At 37.4% G+C, this 19,279-nt stretch overlaps 1 protein-coding gene across 5 annotated transcripts in view; it reads left to right on the top strand.

The window, feature by feature from the left end:
* Nucleotides 1-19,279, top strand: part of NRG1 (neuregulin 1) — a 1,105,519-nt gene that overhangs the window by 1,058,471 nt on the left and 27,769 nt on the right. For all 5 annotated transcript variants that reach the window (XM_049631635.1, XM_049631636.1, XM_049631638.1 and 2 more), the window contains one exon: nt 11,056-11,185. In XM_049631635.1, the coding sequence (XP_049487592.1) occupies nt 11,056-11,185 (130 nt within the window). The remainder of the gene's footprint in view (nt 1-11,055; nt 11,186-19,279) is intronic.

The raw sequence follows: 19,279 nt of genomic DNA, 5'->3' as shown, positions 1-19,279 counted from the left end.
GTGTTGGACTTCTTGAAAGCTTTTGGGTAAGTGACAAATCTCACTGAAGACATTTGACTCCTTTCCAGGAATTGTGTGCGGATGTGAGGGATTAAATTGGCAAAGTGGACCTGCTTTAGGATCTGGGTTTGCCCGCGTGGGGTTTTAGGCGGTTTTGTAGAGCTGTGGTTCCTTTACAGCTGCTACACAGAACAGCCATGATTCCCTGCTTTAAGCTGTTTTCCTAAGCAGTGTTGGGGTATGAAGCACCTTAGTAACAGATGGAAAGAACAACAATCTATATTAGTCACATACCTGCAGCATCTACAAAAATGGTTTATGATTTAAAAGGGGGAAGACCTAAGCCATTCTGAATTATTATAGCTGCAGGATATGGAGGTGTTTTATTAGGCCATATATACAGATATCACCACCAAGAAAAACTAATAAATTATAACTAAGATGCTATGGATGGACCTTCTTAAAATTCCCTGTTTCTGGCAGTACAGGGAAATAGCCAAGCAGGCCTAGATAGGACTCTACCTTTTTTTAATGATGTGCTTCAACAATGCCCTTGTCGGTTTCACTATAGGCAGGATGAGTTCCACTGAGTTTTTCCAAATGATGTATACATACGCACATATAACATATACACACACATACATACATATATATGTACATATATATATATATATGTATGTATGTATATCTAAAGTCATATGTGTGTGTATGTGTGTGTATGTGAATACAACAGGTAGACAAGATGATTTTGCTCTGGTTTTTAGAGATATCATGTACCTTGGAAAAAGAGTTCAATGTGTGCACCTATTTCCTTTCCATTGAACAACAACAATCAATGCCCGCAGTAGAAAAACAGGCACCTGTTACATTGGAGGGTAGAGGCCCAGAAATTAAAAACAAAACAAAAAACTTCCGAGGCTTTCAGGAAAGCCTCTTTAGTTCACAATGGAGTCAGGGTTAATTTATCATTTTGCCCAGTTTGTATAAAGGCATAGAATTTGCCTGTAATATTAGCTCTTTCACTGCTCCCATCTGTAACCTAAAAAATATATGCTCTTTAGAAAAACAAGACCTGCTATGAACTGTTATGGGACCAGCCAGTCCTTTTGGACTCAGGACAGAAAGGTTTCTTGAGGTGAAGCATTTCAAGTTATGTGTTTTTGGAAACGTTTTATTCCTCTTCAGATTGGTCATGTATGAATGACAATAACACTATTGAAAATTGTTAAGATTTCCGTATGTTATTTGGTTATGTAGAATTTGTGCTGGGAACCTAAACACTGCAGCTACACAGTTGAACACATCATGTTACAGAGAGGGGTGTTTTGCTAATCTGATCACCAACCTGGGAACAAGGTACCCCTGGGAATTCTGGGAAAATATATCCACTGAAATTAGCCAGGTGTTACAGAGCAAGATTCATATATTCAAACATGCGTTCACTGCTTAATTCTTTTATGTGCAGCACCCTTTTAACCCCAGCGAGGAAACCGTGGTGCTTATAGAAACAGAATCTGGAGATTTATGTTTACAGTCATGATGCAAACGTGGAATGGCTGTGATTTGGCTAAATGGTATGTAGCAATGTGCAGTCGGGAGTTTAAGGCTGCACAGGTGCCACCTAAGGGATTATCCAGGCTTCTTGTGTTCCAGAGCCACTCATCGCAAGGGCCTGGCTCAAACCTGAAACACTCAGAAGGTTATGTCTGCATGGCCCAGACCCCATCTTCTTTTTATACTCTTGTGGAGGCTCCTTTAACTGAAAGTTTAGATTACTTAAAACTTTTGTCAGGAATCCCATTGTGAAGGTGCTTCCATAACTTTGAGGAACCTTACTGCCTTGTGCATCTGTGTAACATACAATTTTTTTTTAATTTTTTAATGTTTATTTAATTTTGAGAGAGAGAGAGAGAGCTGGGGAGAGGCAGAAAGAGAGGGAGACAGACTCCGAAGCAGGCTTCAGGCTCCGAGCTGTCAGCGCAGAGCCCAATGTGGGGCTTGAACTCATGAACCAGGAGATCATGACCTGAGCCAAAGTCAGACCTTAACCGACTGAGCCACCCAGGCGCCCCTGTGTAACATAATTTTAGGCCAGCTGTTATACTCCCTATTCTTAATGGGTTCTTTCATATTAACAGACATATGGTATGGTCAGATTAGAAACGCATCAGTCCTATATTCTTGGCTACAACTTTTTTTACTTTACCAATGACTATCGAATAATGATTATTTCACTTTCTCATGTCCTCCAGTTATACTACAATTTTTTTATTCCTGGCTTATTGCATTGGTTAGAACTTTCAGAGCAATGTTAAATTACAGCATTGGTAGTCAACAAACTTAGCTTGTACTTTACATTAATGGGAAGCTTTCCTAGAGTCTCAGCATTTAGTATGATTTAAGTTGCTTGCAAAAAGTAGACACTTGTCGGGGTGCCTGGATCAGTTAAGTGTCCAACTCTTAATATCGGCTCAGGTCATGATCTTGCAGTTCGTGAGTTTGAGCCCAGCTTCAGGCTCTGAGCTGGCAGTGCAGAGCCTCCTTGGGATTCTCTCTCTCCCCCATCTCTCTCTGCCCCTCCCCTGCTCATGTGCACACACTCTCTCTCAAAATATATAATAGACTTTAAAAAAAAAGTAGATATTTGTAGATGATATAGAGTACCATACCAATTCTGCTTTATGAAGACATATATCGAAAAGACTGAAATTGATATTTTTTGCATTTTTAATTTTAAACATATATATGTATCTTTAAACACATACATGTAAACATATGCTAAACATGAAAATACAAGGAATAGTGTAATGAATCTCCATGTAGCCATCATCTGCTTCATCAGTTATCAGGTTTGTTTCATTTTGCTCCCAGTCACTTTTCTTCCTGTTATCATTTCAAAGCAAATTCCAGACATGTTATCATTTAATATATAAATATTTCAGTATGCATCTGTAAGAGAGAAGGACTGTTTTTAAACATAACCACAGTATATTTGACACATACCAATTAATGATAACCCTGTAGAAATATTAATTATCTAATCAGTGATCAGATTTCCTGATTCGATATCAGACATTTATAACTGTTTGAATCAGGATCCACTTAAGTGTCACGCATGGTGAGTGGTTTGTATGTCTCTTAACTCTCTTTTAAGTGTGTCTGTATTTTAGATTTTTCTTTTCTTTCACCTTATTGGTCTGCCTCTAATTCTAGCTGTCTTTGTCTCTTTTTGCTCATTTAGTTTAGCTTGGAAGAAACTGGGTTATTTGCCCTGTGGAGTTCTCCATGGTCTGGGTTTTGCTAATTGCATGCCATGGTATCTTTTAATGTGTTCCTCTGACCTGTGTACTTCCTGCAAATTAGTAACTGTATGTGGATGACTGATTAAATTCAGGTCTGATTTGGGGAATAAGAATATTTGATAGTTCTATAGAAATTGATTGTTAATCTCATCAAATGTTGATTCAGTATCTATTGCAATGACCATATGGGTTTTATTTTCTGATATGCCATGATTTTTTTAATCGTTGAATATGATAATGAACTTGCCTCCTAGTTTCTATCTTCTGACCTTTCATCTACTTTCATTTCTAAATGTATTTTAGTTGATGAATAAATTAACCTATGTCATTAAATGTCACATGGTAATTTCAGCAGCTTACTGAATAACCGAATCCTTGATCAGTCCTCTTTGTTCTGATTTGTTTTGTTGGCACTCAAAACTTTGATTAATTTTAAAATTGACAGGTTAACATTTTCTATATTGACATGACCTTCTCCCAACCAAATTGATACTGGTAGAAAATGCAGAGTACAGTTAAGAATGTGTGCCTTCTGCATTTAGCCTGAGGAGATCTATAGATGTATCAAATTAAGCCAGTCAGATGGACTGCTGATATTTGCTTTGCAGGCTACATGGATTTTACTCCTTTAGAATAGGTATTGATGGAAAAACGTTCAAGGGACAGTTCAAAGCTTTGTCAACTCCCAGCTATGGAAATCTTCTATAAAACCATGAGTGATTAGTAGAAAATATATTTCTGGAGTTGACTTGTTAGCTAAGGAGAGATTATTGTTGGCTTTGTAAGGAAGAAAATGTAGCTCCCTTGTAACTCCAACCAGCCAATGATCCACTGTGGGAAGAGACTCACCCTCCCTCTTCTTTAGAAAAATCTATGACATCCTATAAAGCATTTGTCATTGAGATGTTGCTCTAAGAAGTAGTAGCCTGTGATTACATTGTATCATGAGTGAAAGGCACTGTCAGAAAAAAGGAAAAAAAGATAGCAACTTGTATGTTTGAAAATAACCTTTCTTGACAATTTTATTTTTCTAAGGATAACACTATCTCATGACACCAAATCATTTGCTCAGCAACTGCTGGGAACTTAGAATCTGCTTTCTGTTTAGCTACAAATGAGATCAGTGTTACAACAAAAATTATAATTTTGTTTTATGAAGAGAAACACCCAAAGGTCACTTTTCATTCTGCTGAAGAAGGAAGAAATAATATTAGGGTCTGCGCAGAGAGCTTATAAGACAGAGAGGAATTAAAGGCAATCTTATTAACCTACTTAGGCCTCAGTATGCATTTAACAAAACAGAAAGGAAGCATTTCCTAATTCACTTGTGTGACCTTGGGTAGCCTTCCCCTGTCCACCTCTGAACTCTTTGTTATAGGTATTTTATTCAAGACCACAGAACCATTCTTTTGATTTGATTTGTACCCTCTTTTTAAATATGGGATAAATTATATAAGATATGGTAAAGTTCTTTCTTGTCCACCATTCTGTGTGTGTTTAAATGATATCAAAGCCCAAGTTCATCATTTATAACAATTAATCTCCATTGTCCCTTGGCATCAACTTGTTCCTTGGACAAACTCTTAACCTTATGGGTAGTCTGTGAACCTCTAAGTACTTCTAGCTTATCAGCTAAGTTCCCAGGTCTATAAAATGAGATGCCCTACTTCTACTGTAGAAAGTTCTGGGTTCATTTATGGTCTCATGATGCTCCTTCTCTGGCTGCCATTTTTGTTTCTTTAGCAGAGTTCGGTAGAGGAGAGGCCAAGGACGTGGTTTGCTACTTTAAATCACTGTATTGGCTCTGGGAACCTCCAAGCCAGTACAGGGTGGGTTTTTTTGGTTTTTTTTTTGGTTTTTTTTGTTTTTTTTTTTGTTTTTTTTGTGTTTTTTTAACGTTTATTTATTTTTGAGACAGAGAGAGACAGAGCATGAATGGGGGAGGGTCAGAGAGAGGGAGACACAGAATCCGAAACAGGCTCCAGGCTCTGAGCTGGCAGCACAGAGCCCGACGCGGGGCTCGAACTCACGGACCGCGAGATTGTGACCTGAGCCGAAGTCAGACGCTTAACCTACTGAGCCACCCAGGCGCCCCTTGTTTTTTTTTTTTTTTTATCTCCTCTTGTCGTTTTTTCCTTTTCAAGAATTTATTTGCCATTCAGCAAAGGATTGAATGACTACCCAGAAAAACATGCCAACCCAGAATGACGGTGCTTCAGTAGTTCTGAGTCTGGCTCTCCTCTTTTCCTTTGGAAAACCAGTGACTCTCCCTTCATTCCCTTGTCATCTGCAGAAGCTGTATTAGGTAGCACAGCTTTTCCTGCTCCTCTTCTGTTCCAGAACTTCATTTTCAGGAGCCCCACGTAAGCTTTTTTCCCCTAGTGGGACTTTGAAGTGCTTCTAGCACTTAATTGCAAGGAGCTGTATTCCGAGCAAGAATAATAATAATTTTCAGGATTTTTTTTAAAAAACTGGGAGTTCACAGAGCACAAAAAGCATGCAGATTTCTAAATTCAGAGCCATTGAAGATATCACAGGTAAGGTTTTCTTTAAAAAAAAAAAAAGAAGAAGAAAAGAAAAACAAACCTGTAATGTAGTGATTGACAGTTTCATGTTAGAATATAAAAATTGTTAAAATTTGTGTATTTCATTGAGGAAACTGCATAGAATTATTTAGTTTAATTTTCCGCAAGTAAAGTTTTTAGGACAATTCAGAATTGTCCTAAAATCTGCTAATAAGGATTCATTCACTCAGGGAAGACAGGGTCTAAATGATTGCTCCTTGGGGTAAACCCTACATCTCCCTAATCCCTGCTAATTGTCAAAGAAGAATAGAGTGGCTTCTTATCAGCAATTTGCATTTGTGTAATGGCCCTGGTCTGTTGGTGCTGTCTACTTCACTGATAAGGAAAACACCACATAAAACAAGCAAGAAAGTAAGCCATCCTTTCCAGCATTATTTTCTTTTCAGCCTGCCTTGAGCAAAAAGAGCCTGACGTTCTACAGGAAATACTGTGTGATTCTGTGGGAAAATATTTAGTGATGAATAGAGAACACTTAATTAGTCCTCAGATTTTTATTGTGTATTTATAAAACTGTGCAATAATGTGTGATTTCCAAAATGTGAAGTTATAAACAGTTTATATCATGTCCTACATACAATGATCATCACACTATTTCTTTTATATTTTATAACTTTAAACTGTTATAATAACAATATCATAAGTACATTTAATTCAGTAACTTGGAAGTTGGGTCAGAAATATTAAAGAATTTTAAGAGTCTTAAAAGTTGAGAATAATCATACATTTAAGATGGTTTTCTTTTAGCTCAAATTGTTCTTCACCTTAATTTATGGGCAAATTTGGTGGTTATAAGTTATTAATAGGCAGTTACGATACAGTTACAGTAGATTACTGATATTTACTTAATGCCTTACAATTATGCAATGGTTGCCTCTGCAAATTAGACCATCTCTCTTCATATTTTGTACAAGAATAATTTACTAAGAACATCTGAGGCTTGATTATATATCCTGAGTCTGGACTTTTTGTTTTTCCACATAGATATTAACAGTATCATATATTTGCATGCAGCGTTGCAGCTGACAAAGTACTTTATCACACTTCCCAACAGTCCTGTGATAGCACATTTTACAGCTGAGTTTACTGAGGCAGGTTAGCTAGACGAGAGTCACACAGCTAGTAATTGGTAAAATTGAGCCTGGGATCTGATTCTTCTCAGCTAACGCCAGTGTTCATTTCGTTTCATTTTCTCCATAAAGGTATCCTTTTAGGGAGAATTGTTCACAATCTTACAGTTTTTAACCCCAGTAACTCTAGTTGTTATCTCTATGTCTTGTGCATAATAGACAATCATTAAAGAATTGTAGAAGGGATGAAGGAAGAAAAGTAGGAAGGAGAGAGGAAGGAAGGAAGGAAGAAAGGAAGGAAGGGAGGGAGGGAAGGAAGGGAAGGAGGGGGGAGGAAGGAAGAAAGAGAGAGGGGAAAGGAAGTGAGGAAAGAAGGGAAGAAGGAAGGCAGGCTAGAAAAAAGGGAGCCCTATTATGAGGGGCAGGATTTGAGGAGTCTGTAAATGGTGATCTTAGTCCGCAAATCCTTGGCTAAGTCTGAGAACTGTCCAGCCTCCCTGGGGATGGTCATTAGTCCTGACCTATAGGCCAGGGGAGACCAGGTCAAGAGTGAAACACTCCAAAGTACATTCTCTGGTAACAAGTTACTGCTTTCTTTATACTTTCTTCCTTATAGTATTGCAGTTGCTAACATCCCAAGCAAAGTGTGTTTGGGATAAAGTGTTCATATAAACGGCAAGCATAAAAGTAGTAGGTGCATATTTTGCAGTGTTCCTAATTGCGGTTCATTGTGATAAACTCCCAGTTACAACAAACTAGTCACAAAGTGGTGAGAGGCAGGATTTTTTTTTCTTTTTTTTTCCAACTTTTTATTTAAGTTCTTGTTAGTTAACACACAGTGCAATATTGGTTTCAGGAGTAGAATTCAGTGACTCATCACTCGCATAGAACACCCAGGGCTCATAGTAACAAGTAGAGGCAGGGTTTATTAAGTACCGAATAGGTGAGATGTACCTTCATTTACTTCCAGGAGGAACTATGAGGGTCTTCTTTTTTATACCAAAACACATTCTGTCTGCAAAACTTTTAGCTTAACCTCTGATACAGTCCTCCCAGCTCCCCCAGAAAGAAGGTCGTTTCCATAGCTAGGTTTAAGAACCTCCTTTGTTGCATTAATTTCTGGCAGAATTACTAAATGGAAACTGACTTAGCAATACAGCGTATGTGAGCCAAGGAGAAAGGATATCGCTGCAGAATTTATAGATCTGCTTAAGACTGGCTGTGCACTGTATTGAACTAAGAAGAATGGAAGGAAACCTGGCAAAAATGTGAAGGGTTCATATATCACCATCTCCATCCCAGATTCTTCTGACAATTACATCTTATTCCTGTGTTTGGCTGTTGGTTCAGAACAGCTGTACCCAGTCGGCTGACACTTAGCATCACCCAGGAGTTAATTACTGCTTTACAATTCCATGATCATTTTTGTTCCTGCTTCGGCTAAAGGATAGAAGTGCTAAACATAATAATCCATGATCATATAAGCTAGTTGCTACTTCGTTTTCTCCCAGAATTATTTAACCATCAAATATCCCAGCTTCAAGTAATGACCTAAGAATTTTTCAAATGAATGTGTCATAACTTGGTGCTGCAGGATAATCGTTTCACGGGGGAAATATTTTTGAAAAAACAAAAAGGGGTGTTATTTCTGATTTTAACATACATTTATTAATCTTATTTATCTTAAACTCCAAGGGATATGTACGAGGTACCTGTCTCTTGCTTATGTCACTGCTCATCTTTATTGTTAGTTTTCTAATTAATGTGGAGTGTCTGCTCTTGGGGGGCTATGATGGGTTACTTGTTGTTAATAAAAGCCTCAAGAGCCTGGTGCTTGGGTGAGGGGTAATCCTTAGCAACCTGTCAGGGACCACGCGGATCAGCTGGAGGCTCAGAATTTCTCGGTGGGAATGACTGGTGACAGCAGACTGCAGGTGGTCCATTGAGTACTGTCACCTGGGGCAGCAAGGAAACCAGGCCCAATTTGTCATCCCACAGTATCCTGTCAGCAGTTGAAAGTCTTAAGCACAAAACCTTTAGCATTTAAGGCACATTTCCTCCTTGTAGCTTTTAAAAGTAATTGCCATGGATGGAAATATTAATACGTCGCATGCAAGCGAACAGTTGTTCACTTGAAGATATAGTGTTAGATTAAAATTATGTGATGTATAGAAATGTTGTCTACTCTATGACTTTACTAGATGAAATGATGCCAGTTACATCCCCCTCTACCTGACAAAGATGTGAGAGTATAGCTGATAATACAGGGTAAAATCATTCTCCTTGGTTCCTTTTGTTTGGTGAAGGATACCTTGAAATGCATTTTGAAGGCCTTTTTGTTGGAGTAATTAAAAAATTGACGCAGTTCTTAATTATTCATAATAATGATCCAAGAGTACCATGGATGTTTGAAATCCCCAGATTTCCACTGGTGAGATGCTCATCTGATTGATAAACACCTTCCTTACTTACCCAGTAATAATACCTGCTGTTACTCATTGTGTGCCCGTGCTATGCCAATTCCTCTACCGAGGTTATTTATGATCCTTATGACAATCCTGTAAGAGTGCCATTACCATTGTTTTCAAAATGGGAAAATTGCATTCTGGGTGGCTAAGTGACTTGCTCAAGGACACAAAACTAGTACGAGATGGGATTTGAACCAGATCTGTCTCCAAAGGGCAAATCTGACTGTTCTTTGCTGTTTACTCATAAAAACCATGCTGACAGTAGAGAAATGGTCCAAAAACATGCCCTAGATGGGAGGATGCAGGGGAACAAAGGCCTTGCATGATTTGGAAACTGAATAATCAGACGTTGAGTATTTCTATCAGATAGAGTAAAAATCAGAATTGGAGAAGTCAAAACCAAAACGAAGCAAAATGGGGACTTACAATGGAAATGAAGAAGAAAAATCAAAGAAAGTGGAAAACTAATACATGAGAAGTCAAACAAAAGCAAATAAGGGCATCTGAGTTTCACATGCAAATGATAAAATGGAAAGTGATAAGGAAGTCAAAGAATCACTGAGAATGAGTCAGTAGACAAGGAAAAAATTTTGTCTAAAGATGCATATATATTTTTTCTTTTTCCTGAAAGAGTCAATAGGATCTTTGTTGGCTTACCATAATGCTTCTGCTTGTCACCCTGATAATGTCAGTCATGAACATTACGTAAATTAGACTGTTTGGGGTTGAGACTGAGCACTGCATGTAGTGTTCCTGACGGTGTGAGTGGGGAGAAGTTCTGGTACTAAATGCTCTTGAATCTGAGGACCAAGAGCTTGGGCTTCATTTAATCCATATGCTGAATGGTGGTGGCATCATTTTCACATCGCTTTCACATAACTGAAGCTTGACAGGTGGATATCAAGCTTACCACAGCTGTAAACCAAAATTAAGACTACGGTGTCTACTCCTGATTCAAAATGGATACATTTTGTAGTGCCATTATTGTCCTTTGCAGTAATACTAGACTGTCTTTCCATTTCCTTAAAAGTATGGCGGCAGACATTCAACAGTCTTCTGAGTGGAACGGAAACTTTGAATAGAGTGGCTCCTAATCTGTATGTTAATATACATACAACTAATAACATATAATTTTTTTTATTAGAAACAAATAAGCCCCCTTGTATTCTTCTTTGATACATGTATCTAAAAACTATAAGGTCAATATGCATATAAAATGTAATTTCCAAATTAAATAAGTAGATGCCATTCAAAAATGATACTGAACATCAGTTGCCCTGACATGACTTTATATCATTACCTTTGAGCCTTCCTGGAAAATATATTTTATTTGTGATAGGTCTTCTCTCTTCCAGCTTCCTTAGAAGATAAAATATTGGTTATAAAAAATGTTAAGCATTTTTTTCTATTTCATTCTAATTAAATTAATTAACTGCAGTTACCCTTTGGTAATTCTATTCCATTTAATTACACCCAGAAAGTACCTTTCTTTTTTGCTGTCGTTTGTTAAACCTGAAAGTGACATCCGTCACACTTTCTGCGAACTCTTCCTTTTAAGAGAATTTAAGAGTAAAGGCTGTTCAGAAGAGGGAAAGACACATGTAAACCTTCCCCTTCTTTATCTTCTATCCAGCTACATCTACGTCAACAACCGGAACAAGCCATCTTGTAAAGTGTGCAGAGAAGGAGAAAACTTTCTGTGTGAATGGAGGCGAGTGCTTCATGGTGAAAGACCTTTCAAACCCCTCAAGATACTTGTGCAAGTAAGAACGAGAAATCCTCTGTGTGGCTTATGTCCGTAATGACTGCTTTCAGACAACTCCATGTCTCATGTCTTGTTGTTTCTTTTCCCAATTTTGTTGTGTTTTGTTGAATAATGCTGTTTTATTTTGTAGAGCGTTTTTGAAAAGTTCACACCATTTGTCATCTCCTGTGTTACATCCAAAATTGTTGTTTGCTTTTTTTCAATTTTCTTTGTGCCTTTATATTTATAAAGTTGCTTTCCTCGTGGTTCTCCTCACTGTTACCTAGAAGAGATGTGCAAATATCATAGAGGCCAATAACTTTTGAAACCACCTTCTCCATCCAGTGTATGAATTAAGCTGTAAGACCATGTTCCTTTTGACCCCAGTGATCACCTGCAAAATGAATAGGACAGCTAAAAGAAGAAGGGGAAAAGATTCACTACTTACACATCTGTTACACTTGGCATTAGCTTGTTGTTTTATAACTACTTTAAAAATGGAATTTAGCTTGATCTCACTAATGGGAAAAAAATTACATGTGTTTGGAAATGCATTTAGTGTGTGTAGCATCACTGTGTGTAGAAGGCAGAGTTCTTTCATGCTGCCCTTGTGTGTAGATAAATTTAGAATGGTGCTCCTTCCAATGACCTGAAGAATGTGATGCACCATTAAGAAGAATGACAGTTATTCTCTCTCAACAGGCAGAATGAAACAATGATATTAGCAGTACATTAAATATTTAAACCCTATAGTTAAAATTAGTAGGTCTCCTTAAAACCCATGTTTACTGTGCAGTACATTTTAAGTCTACTCTTTTTTTTTTTTAATGTTTTTATTTTCTTTTTGAGAGAGAGACAGACAGACAAAGCATGAGCTGAGGAGGGGCAGAGAGAGGGAGACAGAATCGGAAACAGGCTCCAGGCTCTGAGCTGTCGGCACAGAGCCTGACACGGGGCTCGAACTCACTGATGGTAAGATCATGACCTGAGCCTAAGTCAGACGCTTAACCGACTGAGTCACCCAGGCACCCCAAGTCTACTCTTGATATTTAGGCTGTATGTGGGACGTGGACTCATATAGTTTGATGTGGGAAAAAATGTGTCATGTCCCATTGAAATGATGAGAGATGCATATTTATTTTGCATAAAAATGATCTCGTGCTCCAGCATATGAGCTTGTGATTTGAATGTTGACAAAGAAGAACAAGTTTGTCAGAGAGACAGCTGAGCTAATAGAAGGAGCAATTAGCAAAATTAAAAAAGAGGCACGAGAAATAATTAAGAAGGCCATGTCCCCTTTATGTCATACAAATAGCATACAAATATTTATGTGATGATGGTTCTAAGAAAACCTTTAATTTTTATAAGTAACAAAGCACATCTTAAAAGACACACCTTTTAGGGATGCCTGGGTGGCTCAGTCGGTTGAGTGACCAACTTCGGCTCAGGTCACGATCTCACAGTTTTTGGGTTCAAGCCCCGCGTCAGGCTCTGTACTGACAGCTCAGAGCCTGGAGCCTGCTTCAGATTCTGTGTCTCCTTGTCTCTCTGCCTCTCCCTTGCTCACACTCTGTCTCTCTCTCTCTCTCAAAAATAAATAAAACATTTAAAAAAAAAAGACACACCTTTTAAAATCATAACATCAAACAAAGATGCCATTTTGTGGGAAATGTTTTGCTGCTCCCTGTGCTGTTCTAGACACGGGCTGTACATGTAGGGTGTCTCATGGGACCTGAAGTACTAAGTTCAAATATCTCCTAAAACTGTGCTCCTGCCCTCAAAGCTCTTGTGTTTTTTGTTTTTTGGTTTTTAAGTTCTTGTAAAAGAGAAGAAGTGGTTCCAAGAGAAAACAAGTTTGGGTAGTTGTATAGCTGATTTTACCAGCGAGGACAGACAACTTATAAAATTAAATATAGGCTTTTAGAGTGAATAAAAGACTAAGAATCACAAAAATGGGATTCTGATCTCAATTGCTAAACATCTCTTTCATAGAGATAGGTAATAGCCATTAGCTAAGACACAACTAACAGGTAAAAAAAACCTTTTCAAAATTTTAAAGCCAGGTAAGAATGAAAGAGTATGTAGAAAACTATTTTGTCCGGGTCCAGATTGCTTCATATGACTATCAATGTTTGTTGTTTTAAAAATAATTTTAGAGATTCACTTTTTGATCACCAGTATATTCAAACCTACATACCTGTAGCAAAGAATAAAAGTTGGTTAATTGTGATCTTTGGTTTGCTGACCTGCCATGAAACAGCACAAATATGGCACCCCCATAGTTACCGTACTGAATTGGGATGCATAAATCTTATAATTTCCTACAAGGTTTTCTGTGATCGAAAAAAACCCCAAACTGACGCTGAGAATTATAATCTGTAAAATAGGAGGTTCATTTATTATATGGGGAAACTTAGTTATTCCATCCTAAGTGCAAACAACCTAATTATGTTTTAATAAATCTCCTTGAAAAATAGCATAAAATTATAGTTCCTTAAATTCTCCTTCTTTTTAAACAACTATACTCATATTATCTATGTCTCAGACAATTACTTCTTAAGAAAAGCATCTGAGACCACTGTGTTTTAATTATAATAATGAAACACGATCACTTTTCATCATAGCCTTTGCAAAGATTTACAAGCTGAGTGAGTGCATATGATAGTTTCTGAATACCTCCAAGGAACCAGTGCAGTTATTTTCCACATATTAATTTCAGCTATTCTGCAGCCCTCCCACGTCCTACACAAAACATGCAATCACATAAGTGCTGTTCATTTGTTCCATTTTGGTATTGTGCCAACAACTGTAATTTTTTTCACCCACCGGTTTTTCATTAAATGTTAAGCCCAATCCAGGAAAAAAAAATTACTGTATATTTTTTAAATCTTGAAGTGAAATGTGTGTTATTCCTCTAATAATTATTAAAGCAGCAAGCCATGAATGAAAACTCTCTATCCTCCAGGCTAATTGTCTAGTGAGTTTTGCGTGTCTTCCACTTCTCAGCAAATTGGTATCATAATTTTATTGGGTTTTTTTTTGGTGGGGGGGAGTAATTGTAATCTTTCAGAAAAGTCTTAAAAAGCTTATCACTGGATCTTGTTGGAAAGAAGATCTTTGACATCGATGATTTTCTTAACTGTTTACCCCTTTTTGGACCGTGTCTTTACTGATGCATCAAAAGCAAGCTGGTACCTTGAGGGAAGAATTGGAGTATATTTAACATCTAAAATATTTCAGGCCTTTTTCATTAAATGAAAGATTTGTTGTTTTTGTTTTTTGTTTTTGTTTTTGTTTTTTGATCCTTGTATTGAAAATGTCTTTAACATAAAAAGTAAGCACTACTCAGAACTGAAACAAAGACACATAATATACCGTGTCTTTCGATAGTATACTGTTCACTAGGCCACTTGAATAGAGACAGAAAACATAAAAATGCTTCATTGGCTCATCATGGTCCTGTGTACGAAGCTAGTTCATAGTTTCCATATGGTCCATCTGTTTAAAGCAAAACATTGCTGAAGCATGAGCCACATCATTGAAAATCAACTTTATCTCATGATTCAGAAACAACCACAGGCATGGAAGTTTCCAAGTAGTCTCTCTGGTCACCTAATCCGTGGTTGTCTTCTTGGGAGTTGAAGTAGAAAACTGTACAGCGGGTCTCTTTTGTGTCTCCATTTTGAATAAGGTGTTCCAAATGGATTAACCGTGTAACAGTTAAACACTTCTCTGAGGAGAGGTTTGCTGGTTACTTGGACATCCCCCTAAGGACCATGTGGGAATTTCTACAGTGGCTCTCATCTTTTATATTGCCCTTCTCTCCATAGTAATTTAAAATTTATCCCAGGGAAAAAATAGTTACTATTCCAGACCTCATAAAGACAAGAAAGAAACGAATCATTCCATCTTTCACCATCTGATGGCCTATGTAATCACATGGTTCAAAGAAATAAGACAATTTGAAATAACATCCAGATTTCCCTCTTTGTTTGTCTCCTTGTTCTTATATATCAGTTCTTCTGAACGTTTTTAGTAAAGAACGATTTTGGAAGATGTTGATGTGATTTTTTTTTTTTAATCTAAACATGATTTTATACCAGATCGTATTTATAAACCCATTATGTTGTTCCACGGACAGATGTGGCTTTCTCATGAGGGGATTAGAGTCTTAACCACCAATTTTGGTGAACAGTCTTGATCCCTTTCCCTTCAACTCTCTGGACGATATCTTTATGTGTAATATGGAGTTAATATGTTCTCCAAATTTCTTTCCAGGGAGTGCATGAAATTAAATGAATTCATTTCTGCTAAAGTATTTCTAACTCTGGGGAAGCAAGATTTTTTTCCCCTTATAATAAAAAGTAAATGGTAGTATTACATTTTCTCTGTAGACATTAGAAAAATATATACACCTGTCTTAATAGACTACATGCTAGGATGTTTGAAAAACCCCATTTCTTCATTTTATTTAACATTAGCAGTTTTCCTTGGTTTGGTGGGGCTCCCGGCTAGCTTTATAACTTTGCATTTGACAGATCAATTAATATCGCTGACCATTATCTTCCTTATCCACAAACACAAAAAACAAAAACAAGGAAACAAAACAAAAAAAGGAAGATGCGAGTTGCCTTCAAACATGAACTTACGATTTTGTGTCATTTTTATGAAACTGTGCAGTATATATAAGGGCCTATAAAAATATGCAACTGTAGGAGATAAAGACACAGCAAATATGTTATAATAAATTATACTCAAAAATGAAATATTAAACTTTTGTTTGTAGAACAGCTTTCTATTTATCTATACCAGGCATTTTTGAAAACACAGAGAAAATGGAAGGCACGGTCTCTGGTCCCTGGAAACTTAGTCTGTTTAGGAAAATGAAGTAGCTAAAATAGTAAATCAATTAGAGTCAATATATCCCAAGTGGTGCAATGCTGATTATCATGTAATGAAAATCGAAAGAAAGAAAAAGAAAAGACCGGAATGACTTGGAGAAGGCTTTATAAACATTGCCATCATTTGTGGAGTCTTTTCCATATACCAGGCAGGCACTGAGGCTGCAGCAATAGTTTCTGTGAGACACAGTGACGTGAATATCTAGACCAGCAGCTCCATTGTGGGAAGCAAAACAGACCAAACAAAACTTAGACGTGAGGGCCAGTTCAAGAGCTCTGAAGGCCAGGTAGGTGACCTTGGACATTATGATACCTAATAGGGAGTATTAGTAACATCTGGAGCAGGAGAGTGATACAGTAAACATAGCAGATATTTAGGGAAGACAGACTTAGACACAGGCTAGAGACATTTGGGGACTAGGTTAGATTGGGAGAGAAAGCCAGAGACACTAGCTGAGGTTCAAGTTTTATAAAATCCTGGCATAAAATGATGATGATTATACTTCTGACACTTTCTGGTAGCTGGGTTAACATAACTAAATAAGGGAATGATGGCTCAGATTCATGGTTGTGTCCTGTGGCTTCATCATGGCTGTAGAAGGAGAAATTTGGAATAGAAAAAAAGGAATATGTATTGGGTTAGAGCCTCCAGTCCATAAGAATAGACTGCTAACTGCACTCTTTTTCTAGCCCTGGAAGAGTTCATTCTTCAGAGTGGGTGTGACCCTTGCCTATAGCACATCTGTTCTTAAGAGATGACAGGCTTAACAGATGGAAAAGCATTTACGAGACAGTGAGTGCAACTCTTGTGGCTCAGATCCGTGATCAGCTCTTCAGATGACCATGTCTTCTATTTCTTCTATGTTTGCCATGCATTGAGAATCCAGCCATGTGCTTAACTAGGGATTTATTAACTCATTTTTGGCTTTCACTCTCTGAGATAGATTGAAGGAGGTCCTTTTGTCCTCATAGAAAACAATTGAGGTGTAGTTTTACCTAAAATCAGGGGCAATGACAATGTCTTCTTAATAGTTTGCGTGCTTTTTTCTCCTAAAATCAGGTAGGCAGCCGTAAAGATTTATTGATCTCCTTCTATGAGGCAGGCTCTGTGCTCATTCTCAGTAGAAAGTACTGAACAAAACCATGCTGGTTTCTCCGTGGAGTCTATTAGGCTGTCGAGAGTAGCAAACATATTTCAAGTAATTAATTTAATTATAAATTGTAGGTGTGCCAAGTGCTGTGATGGATATTTAGGGAGCTAATGAAATGTCTAATGGGGGACCCCAACTTGTCAAAGGCAGAGAGTCTGGGAAAAAAATATGCAGCAAACGGTCTATTTAAAGCAAAACACAATTTTGAAACATTTTTATCGAATTATTTAAGTAAAAAGTGGATATTTAGCTGTTTCATTATAAAATGAGGCTCGCAGTGTAGATAGAACTGTAAAGTTCTGAATCTCCAGGCTCTTTGACAAGACAGGGGAAGACATCCTCCAGAGAGGAAGACCAAACCACAAAGTAGCACTCAGTATGTCATCGTGTGACAGTGACATGGAGATGCATGGGATGTAGATTGAGCCCATATCCGATTAAATCGTTTGACCCCAAACTTACAAAGATACATCATGTAGAGTAAACAGTGGTGAGAATTTTAGTCTACAGATGAGCATTTCAGAACAAGCTGTGCAAACAGAGCTTTGGGAAGGGCACGAAGGTTCAAACAGGGACAGGTTAATTCATAAACACTGCCACCCTCATTATTGGGATTGTATGTCTTAGACATTGAAAAACATCACTGGAGACCCAGGACAACTTCGGTTTTTGGTTTCCTCAATATTTACCCATGAATCCAATGTGGCCACTATATGTATCCTATTATCTCCTGGATTGAGAACAAGTCCACAGATCATAATAATAAATTTAAAAAAAGGAAAAAGGGTGATTCAGACTAGCTTCACAGTATTGGGGAGGTATATAGGGTTGGATCTGAAGGAAATGTTGTGGGAACCTTTTATATTTAATGTTTTCTTTAATGACGTTGAAGAAGGCATTCCCTTGAGAAAATACACATCTTTTGCAGATGATGCCATAAAAAGGGTGAAACACAAATTAGAAAAGCATATACAAATCTCAAGAAATCTCTCTCAAAGATAGATAACAGAATGAGGTTCATCTCGGGAAAATACACACCAACAGTAACCACACATTTGGGAAAGAATAATCCACAACACAGATACTCCAGCAGTGAGTGGGCGAGTTCTAGCCAGAATGCCGAGCAGGGGAAGGGTTGGAAAAGTCAGCACTTGCAACGTGACACTCTAGAAAAACAGACAAGCACTGTTTGAGCTAGTGTATACACCACTAACTCTAGCTTACATGGAATGAGAGCAAAAGGCCTAATATCTAACACTTAAACTCACTGATATTCCTTAAGATGTTATTTGTGGGCATTTCCACTACTTGATATTTGTAAACATTAAACACCAAAGAAAGTATTCCAGAGGTTATACAATATGAAGGAAATACCACTAGTATTGAGGTAGAGCAAAAAGACAGTAGGGACTCCTCTTTTTGAGGCAAGGTATTTTAAAATTGTCCAAATATATCATTGTGATGACTAGGAATGAGGAAATATCAGGTGTAGACCTTGTTTCCCTTTTGCTGCCAGATTAAGGAGGACCTGATGAAAATTAATGAAACCAAGGAATAAATGATGTCTAAGGATGGTTTAAAATTTGGCCATCAATTGATAAAACCATAAAACCATTTATAACGGTTTATTAAATTAGCAAATGCTAAATAACCAGAAGTTTCTTGGGGGTATGTAATATCTTTGAATATGCCTAGTGCCTCCACCAAAAAAAAAAAAAAAAAAAAAGGGAAATATCCAATTAGAATATAAAAACTACACCAAGCACTAAATTGATTCTCAAAATACATTAATGTATTATTGATTACATAGTAAGCATATCAGGATAGTCACCAAGTACTAAGGTTATTACTAGAAAAGAACTAAGGTTATTACCAATGCTATGTGCAAGTCTTGGTCACTTGATTGTACTACTTTATTCAATCCAAGTAAACTGGTATTTCAGCAACAGTATTTAAATTTGACATGTAGCACATCTGTATTTAAAGAGTTACAGAGCCCTTTCCGATTCCAAACACAATGTTAAAGGTTTCTATTTAGGGAAGCGAGCCCGTGAGGGCAGC

Source organism: Panthera uncia, chromosome B1 (genome assembly GCF_023721935.1).
Source record: "Panthera uncia isolate 11264 chromosome B1, Puncia_PCG_1.0, whole genome shotgun sequence".
Taxonomy (NCBI): domain Eukaryota; kingdom Metazoa; phylum Chordata; class Mammalia; order Carnivora; family Felidae; genus Panthera; species Panthera uncia.
The sequence above is the reverse complement of the archived record's forward strand: the minus strand, read 5'-3'. Positions and strand labels throughout refer to the sequence as shown.